The sequence below is a fragment of the Mesocricetus auratus genome, unplaced genomic scaffold (genome assembly GCF_017639785.1).
Source record: "Mesocricetus auratus isolate SY011 unplaced genomic scaffold, BCM_Maur_2.0 Super-Scaffold_100010, whole genome shotgun sequence".
NCBI classification, from domain to species: domain Eukaryota; kingdom Metazoa; phylum Chordata; class Mammalia; order Rodentia; family Cricetidae; genus Mesocricetus; species Mesocricetus auratus.
Window position 1 is genome coordinate 3,891,635 of NW_024429194.1, and position 8,345 is coordinate 3,899,979.

Below are 8,345 nucleotides of genomic sequence, written 5' to 3' on the forward strand. Positions count from 1 at the left end.
TACATGCCAAGAATTGTTCTAAGTCCTTTAAGCATATTAGTTTATTTAGCCCTGACTTGAATAATTAATCCTATGAGTCAAATGCTATTATTACTGCTATTCAACAGACTCGGAAACCCAGGCAGTGTTATATAAGTCCTGGAAGTCACACTTCGGGCCACTGTGCTCTTCTGATTAACACACTGGGTTCTTTTTTAAACCTAAAATTATTCTGTGAATAAGAAAAGAAGGCCATATGAAATAAGTCTACTTTAGGGGTTGATGCTGTTACAAATGACACTAATGAAACATTTACAGCACTGTCTATGTGCCAAGCCTGTTACAACAACTTCATTCGTAGATTAAATCATTCCTTCAGGACTCCATCCCCTTGACATTGATCAACAGAGACTGATGTGTTATTTACTCTGATCAATATCAATAAGCCACAAATACCAGTAACTGAAGTCAATTGTTTGGGCTGAATTTCCTGGTTTGTAAAGGCAAAAATTGATTCTATCCATCCGTCTTTTGTTAGACCAGGCCGGAGTAACTTTACAATTTGTTAAATGTCATCATGTTGCATTTGAGGACTGGAAACAGCATCGAAGACTATCAGAGTCCCGTTTTAACTCCTCAGTAACAAGCTCTCCAAGGGCAGAAGGGAGATACAGTGTTACCAGAGGTCTCATTGCCTTTGTTTGTCTATTGCTTGTTAAAAACTCACCTTTGCTTTATAGAAAAGTTCCATAGGGTAATCCAGAGATTCAAAGCCGGTTATTACCTTAATGCATATAGTCTGAGAGAACACTAGGTCCACTTACAATTTATTACAGAAAGTTGCACTAATGGAAGTTTATGGAATGTATCACTCTTTGCTAAGTTGTATGTGCAAACAGAAGATTGTATCCAGCCTGAATCCAATACTCTGAATTTAAGTTAAGCTTTTAGAGCTGAAGGGGATCACAGAGATTACATCATTCACCAGAGGCCGTGGAGGGATTAAGGGATTTGCCTGTGGTTCTGCAGATAATGAATAACTACCCCAGATTGCAGCAGCCTGGGATGAGGCTTGATCAGCTGCAGGGCACAGGATGCATCACAATGGTAATAATGTGCCGGTAGCCCCTGTGTTAACCCAAGTACATCTGGAATTCTACTGTACTCTGTGTGCCAGACCCTGCTCTTTCTCCCCACTCTGGGCTTGTTCTCCTTAGAGCCCAGTGGGTTTTTTAAACCTCATCCTACAGATCTGATGGTGGGGGGGGGCCTGTTTCTCTAAGAGCTTCACAACTAGCAAATGCAGTCAGCTTCCTCTGTCCTGAATCCACTCACCTACTGCAGCATGACTGGTCACTCATGAAGGGCAATACACCTGTCACCAGCTTTTCTCCGAAAGCAGTGTTTCTATCTTCTGCAATGAGTGCCACACTCAGAGGAAGAGGGATTAGAGCTGTAAATTGTTTTCTGGTCTTGACAATTGACAACAGATGTAATGTAAACGATTCCTGAAATATGACAACACTACCATGTGGCTTACGTCAGCCATAAGAAGATACAAGGCCGTGAGCCTGAAATGGAGATCAAATGAGAGAGACACAGGAGTGGGTGGAGAGGGATCTTGTGACCTGGGCACCCTTGCAAATTAACCTTGAGGTTAACTATAAGCACTATAGGAAATTAGTGCTTACTCAAGGTTCTATCCTACTTAAAAGAGAAACTCCCATGGGCCACACACTACCCTATGTTAAAAACTCAAACTGGAAATGGATTAATGCACTCACACTTGTACTGACCCTCTGTCACTTTGGAAGAAGGTGGCTACAGTCTTAAGCGATGAATATTTTGGATTTACGAGAGAAATTGGTAAATGTTTACTGTGCTCTAGAATCATTAGTTTCCCCAGGTAAAACAAAGCAATGTTATGTTTAACGGTTTGAAAACTTTTTATTTAAAAAAGAAGAAAGACTTTAAATACTAACGTTACTTTCCATACAGGTGTAATAATACTCAGTAACGCTCGGTGTACGTGGTATTGTGAGTTTAGGGATGTAGCAGTCCAGTCTAGATGCTGGCGCCCTCCAGTCTTCACATACCCTGGTAGCAAAATGCAAATATCCTTTTTTAAAAATAGAGTAATTTGGACAGCCATAGCGCAGAGTAGGGTTAGGCAAGGGAACCCACTCTTGAATGCTCATGCTTTAGGCTTTGACTTCACCTAGAAAGGCCAGTTCTAAGAGAACTGAGGAACTCTTCTAGGCTCTTCGAGAAGAGGAGAATCAAAAGCTTGCCACTCATTCACAAGAAGCTATGAACAAAGTTAGCAGCAGAGCACAGGGGTGAGGGAAGTTGGGGGGGCAAAGAAAAACTGGAGTAAAGTGCAGAGTTACTGTCAAAAATATATTATTTGGAGCCTAAGAAAATTAAGAGAATTTCATCTAACGGACTAGATTGTGACCTTTTAATACATTTGGTTTTCATGGGACGTACGATCACCATCGGACATAAAAGGACGACTGCTTTTTCTTAAAATAAAAAATTGCTTGGGTTATCTACAGGGATTTTGTGAACGCAATTCAAGGATAACATTCTGCAGCTCTTTGGATATTGAATGGTTTCCTCGAACCTGCCCACGTGGAAATGGGTTGGGGTTAATGTAGGGGTTCCAGTGGGACTGTCTCTCCTTTCCCTGTCCCCCTCTCCCTAGGCAGAAGAGTTTTCCAGTTCCGGGTCCTCTACTCCTGGGGTGTGAGACCTGGAAATCAGGAAGAGTTTCTCCTTGTTTGTAAACTGCCTCTGCAGGGACAGAGGCTGCTCAGCCCTAGGTGTCTCTGAACTGGGACCCTCCGGGGAGCTAGGCTCCGTACCCGGATCCTTGGCGTCCGCACAGTCTGGCCTTTTCCTGGCCGCCACGTCCACGACCGACTCCACGGAGGTGTCGGCCTCCCTCAGGGGCGAGTAGCCCTTATTGCTGCAGGACTGCTCAACCGACTGAGAGCTGGGAGAGTCCCGACGGACCCGGGGCGAGTCCTCGGGGCGCAGAGGGAGCGAGGGCGTGGCGGCTGTATCTGGAGGACGGGAGTCCAGGTCGGCCGACCGCGGGGAGGGCGGGGGCTCCGGCGAAGGCTGCGCCCGGTAGTCCAGGAGCCCGCTGGTGCTTCGGCGCCGCCAGGCTGCGTACCTGCCGGTCCTGGGCAGGCGACCGCCCTGCCCCCTGGCGGTGCGTGCTGTCGCCGCGCCTTCCGGCTCCTCCAGTTCACTGGACGCCCAGCGCGCCCTACAGTCGGTTCCCCGGAGGTCCGTCAGACTCAGATCCAGTTCTTCCCTCGGGAGATCCCGGGAGCCGCGTTCCCCGGGCGGCCTGTGCCAGCTGCAACTTGCTCCCTCCGAGTCCCCGTCTCTATCCCGGTCCCCTTGCAAAGGCAGCAGCGCGAAGGCGCTCAGCGAGGAGCCCACGAGGGAACTGGCGGTGCTCTGGCGCCCCCAACTCCCGGTTGGGCTGCAGGGCGCCGGACTGCTGCTGCCACTGGCGGCCGCGGTGACAGTGGCAGTGGTGGCCGCAGCCACCGCGGCAACTGTGGTCCGGCGACGGCCAGCCCCGCTGGAGCGCTCGCGGTAGATGCTGTACACCGCCTCGGCCAGGCTCGGGGGCTCCCGCGGACAGCGAGGAGATGAAGCCAGGTCCGGCGGGGACCCTGCATCCCGAGTCCCGCCGCCGTCTCCTCCCAGCCCGGTGGGGTGGGGCCATGAGCCTCTGGCCAGCATTGCAGTGGCCCCGAAGGCGTCCGCAGAGCCCGTGCAGCTGCCAGGCTTCAGCTCCAGGCCCCGGGATTGCACATAGCTGAGAAAACCATTGAGCGGCACTGCCCTGGGGGGCGCAGAGCCGGGGGCGGCGGTGGAGGAGGAAGCGGCGGCTGCGGCAGCTGCAGCTGCTGCAGCTGCCAGGTCTTTGGCGCGGAGGCTGTGCACGTCGATGACAGTCGAGTAGAGGTCCCTCAGGTTGATGATCTTGGTCTTCTTGTCCCTGTTCTCGTGGAGCACCGCGTTGGCGCAAATGAAGAGGAAGATGCCGATGCCCATGATGAGGGGCCCAAAGACCTTGAGCTTGTCAGAGTGCAGATAGCCTGAGACGATTCGGAAGAAGAAGCCCACCGAGGAGGAGGAGGTGGAGGAGGAGGAAGAGGATGTGACTGCAGATCTAGTGGGAGGCGAGCTCCTGGGCCCGCCCACAGAACTGGAGTTGACACCTCCTGGGGTCCCAGAGTGGCTCTTGGTCGGGTTTTTTCCGCCACTGCTGCTGTTGCCAGGGTTCCCAAAGCGATGGCTACCCCCCGCAGGCAGCAGCTGCTTGTTGCCCCCTCTGTTGGTTGAGCTGGCCTTTGGCCAGTAGCCCACCACGGCCATGGCTATGCCCACCAACAGCACCAGGATCCCGCAGAGGGCGATGAGCCCCGAGATGGAGCACAGGTTCAGCTTGCCTTTCACCACCACCACGTCGTTCTTACGCCTCTTCTTGGTTTTCCTCTTGCGCTTAGGGACCTGGCTGGGGGGCCGGAGGGGATCCTGCTTTCGGGCGGATATCCTCAGTAGGCCACCGGTGGCGATCATGGCGAACCGGTCTGAGGAGTTCAGGGCTAGCCCCTAGGCCTGGGGCTGAAGCTTGCTTGTGTAGGGGGAGCGCCAGCTGCCCTCTAGCTGCCTGGTCACCTCCTCCTGCTGCCTGCGGCAAAGCAGAGGAACACAGTCAGAGGGTGTGGGCATTGGCTGCAGCAGCCGCAGCCCACGTGCCAGGATTGCCCCTGCTCCTGGGTTCAACTACCTACTCCGGGGGTGTCTCCACCCACCTCAAGGCCAAGTGCTGTCTGTGTACACAGACCAGACTCGGGTCTGTGTTAGGGAAGGGAGAAGCGGCTGGAAACAGTTTGGGAAAGAAAGCGTTCACCCGGCCCCCCACATCCTCCAAGAGTGACCTCCTGGTGGTACTGTTCATCTGAAAGCCTCCTGGCTGGCAGCCAGCGGAATTCCTACCATCCTTATAAACGCAGTGGATGTGGAGCTCAGAGTAGTGCTTGAGGACTTTCCTGGTCAGCGCCTTTTTTTACTTTTTATTTATTTATTTATTCACCCTGCCTCTCACTGCAATGGAAAAGTTTCCCAGAGGAGGGTTGCCTCTGGAGTGTCAGGTCTCCGAGCCAGGAATTTGCCCACGTGGGCCCCAAGTCACTAAACAGTTCTGAAAGTTAGTACCGTATAAAAAGAAAGGAATTCATTTCCCAGGATGAGAATGAAACTCCAAGCACTGCCAGGGTGGCTTGCTTGCTCATTACTCAGAGGGAAAAATCTCAGAGATGCTGCTTCCGACACCCACAACAAATCTCTCAATAAAGTTGACCCCTGGCCACTCTCGTCCTAGGGCAGTGGGCAAGCAGAGCCCCCTCCCAGTCCCCTCATGGCCACTCCGCAACATCTGGACAGCTTCTTAGTGTGGAATATTTCCTTTTAGGTAACCATTATGTAACCACGCTCTTCCTTTCGGGTTTCTCTCCTCCCTGGAGGAGTTCCCTACAAAGGTATCCTGTGCTAGATTTCATCGGGGAACCTGAGAAGTCCTCTGGAATCCTGTTAAGAAATGCCTTTCTCTTATGTGGGAAAATGACAATCTTCAACAACAACAACAATAACAACAACAGAGAATTCTGCCTTAACAGCTTCCCGGCCCTTTATTAATGTACCAACAATATTCCATAGAACCCCAGCATTCAAATGAACAGGCAATTACCTAGGTAAAGCAGTCTACATAATGATGATTTATTGGAAGGTATTTCCACTCACAAAAGCTGTTCTCTTCGTTCTTTCCTCTGGAGGTCATTTTGAGGAAGAGGAGTGGTGGCAGCAGTGGCCTAGCTCTGGGAAGCTCTTTGGGTGGTTGGCTATACACACAGTCTGAGTAGGTACAAGAAATGATGCCTGTTAGTGCTTATCTGTCAGCTGTGAAAAGTCCCGTTCTGCTGGGTGGGTCCCTGGGGGGTGCATTCTCTGTTCCATGGTTTGTGTTCCCTCCTGTAATAGAGATGCTAAAATTGAGGGCATTGTGCGGCTCTTAAAGATACAGATGGCCATCCCAGGCCTTTGAGAGTACAAGCAGACTCCTTCAAGACAAGTTCATGTAGCAGTAAAATAAAGTATCCTTTGAAAAATGTAAGTTACTTGGGTAGAATTTTGCTTTTAATTGGCGCTTGGGTGAATAGGTCTGTTCCTTGATTCTTTCAGTATGTCAATCGTGGTAGGATCTTTTCTCCATGTGGGTAAGCAAATGGCAATCAGGCTTTTATGCTTCTTGCAAATCAGTATCTCTTTTGGAACTTGGTTGGAATTCCATAGAGAAATGCTAAGTTGTTTTTTTTGGGGGGGAGGGGGAAGGTCAATGGTGAGGCTATATATCTGTAAACCTTTAAAATTTGTTTCTTAAAAGGTTCTGTGCCAATAAGTATACACACTGAATAAACATGGCAGACTGCCCCCATGGTTATATTTATTATATGGTTGCAGTATAGATATTGCTGTTTTAACTGCACTGTAAGGCTCCACTGTCTTTAATAATCCTGAGGTCTGGATTGGCTCCGAGAGTCTTTAAGGTCCAGGCGTTTCAGAAACAAAGCCAGCTCAGGGCTCCAGGGTGACTCTCTGAAGAGAGATGGGCAGGCGTTTTGCTGGACACTGATCAGTTGCTCCTCCCCCCCACCCCGTGTTGGATATCTTGGAGTAAGGGACCTTCCTCCTCTGCAAGCTGGCTTTATACCCCGCAGAATATAAGGAAAGTTGGAATGTATTTCAACAATGGTTTACAGAAGATATTTAAAATTAGTTTTTAATAGCTAGCAATTAGTTCCCTGGTTTATTATGCTTGCAGCTCTCTCGACAGCTGAACTCATTTTCAGCGTATCACGATGTGGCACAGAACACTGACAAAGGTCAGGTGCCACGGAAGAGCCCCCTCTGAGCCTTTCCTGAGACCTAAGGAAGGAGAACAAACTTAGCAGTGGATGTCGTCTGCCTTCTCGACCGGCTGCCTGGCGCGAGTCCTGCCTTGGTTAAGGAATGGAGGATGGGGAAATCAAATGAGGGATGTCTAAAAATACAACTGCTTCCAAGAGAGAGATTCAAGTTCTCAGCTCAGGATGGATCGAGCCCGGCGTCAGAGACTCAGGGCCCCATGTTGCGCGCCATACTGTGCCCGGCACCCGCACCAGCACCCGCACCCAACCTAGGTCCTCGACCCCTGGCCCCTGCCCCCCCTTGCTGTGGTCTAGTCACATGAGTGCAGCAGCTGCAAGTCCGCCTCTGGAGGGAGGACGGGCTGGAGCGAAGTGAAGGCAATCCCCAACTCGCCTTTTCTGGGCAGCGCAGCCCTGGTAGCATGCCCAGGAGAAACACCTGGCTGGTAACACCCGCCAAGGGGCCTGGGCTCGGGGACAGGCGGGCTGGTGAAGGGCGATCGGAGGCCGGGGATTGACAGGATTGCTCAAAATGGAGGCACTCTAAGCAAACAATAATCGCTCACTTACCCAGGGAGACCGGGGCAGCTCGGGAGACACAAAGAACCATGGAGAAACTTTTCAGCCCGAGCCGACGACGGCGGAGCGCAGGGACAGCGCCCCGGGGCCCCGGGCGCAAGAGCGGCTGAACAGCTCTTCGGGGACGAAGCTGCGCCAGGGGCTCGAAGTCCCCTCGGGCGCGGTGGCGGGAGCCATTTCCAAGAGTTTCCAAGAAGTGTCAGGTCCTCTGCAGCCTGCGTGCCTCCTGGAGCCCTTCTTCCCTCGGTCGCTCCTCCTCGGCTGCCACTGTCCCCTCCCGTCGCGTTCCCCGCCGGCCCCTGCGGCCGCGCGCTCCCCGGCCTTGCGCCTCTTTTGTGTGGCTGCGGCGCGCCGGGTTCCGCCGGGTGGAGTTGAGCCCGCGGCGGCTGCTCCGGGCGGCCGGACTGGCGGCTGTTGCTAAGAGACCGGAGCCATGACACAGGGAAATTGCGGCAGGATGGCAATGGGTACCCGAGCCGGCTTGGCTCTCGGGGGCTCACCCGCTCCCCGCCCCGCCCCCAGGCTACCCTCCGAGTCCCTCCCCCGCCTGCTGCCCGTCCCTTCGGAAGCGACTTGTCCCCCTTCCCAGGAGGGGCACCAGGAGAGTCGACACCTGCACCGCGCTCTTGAGCCTGGTCGGGGCGCGATCGCGCAAGGCAGGGTGCTGAACTGAACCGTCTGCCTCAGCTGACAGCTTCGTTCCTTTTCTCCCAACTACCTGTGTGAGCAGCAAGCCCAAGAGGATCCACAGAAAGGCCAGCCCCTTCTAGGGAGTCCCCCCATCAGCATCCC

At 52.6% G+C, this 8,345-nt stretch overlaps 1 protein-coding gene across 6 annotated transcripts; it reads right to left on the reverse strand.

The window, feature by feature from the left end:
- Nucleotides 1–1,906: 1,906 nt before the first annotated feature.
- Nucleotides 1,907–8,076, reverse strand: Tmem200c (transmembrane protein 200C). 6 transcript variants are annotated; one of them, XM_040752885.1, is made up of 3 exons: nt 7,545–8,076; nt 5,812–5,922; nt 1,907–4,699 (listed from the first exon to the last, which is right to left on the reverse strand). In XM_040752885.1, the coding sequence occupies exon 3, from the start codon at nt 4,585–4,587 to the stop codon at nt 2,683–2,685; it is 1,905 nt and encodes a 634-aa protein (XP_040608819.1). In that variant the 5' UTR covers nt 4,588–4,699; nt 5,812–5,922; nt 7,545–8,076; the 3' UTR covers nt 1,907–2,682. The 6 variants fall into 6 exon arrangements, with proteins under 6 accessions (XP_040608819.1, XP_012977861.2, XP_012977862.2 ...); XM_013122407.3 differs by having other exon boundaries at nt 5,759–5,922; XM_013122408.3 differs by having other exon boundaries at nt 1,907–4,695; nt 5,812–6,039.
- Nucleotides 8,077–8,345: the final 269 nt, after the last annotated feature.

Coding starts and splice junctions, on each gene's coding strand:
- Tmem200c (XM_040752886.1), bottom strand. CDS start 4,587: ATGATCGCCACCGGTGGCCTACTGAGGATATCCGCCCGAAAGCAGGAT.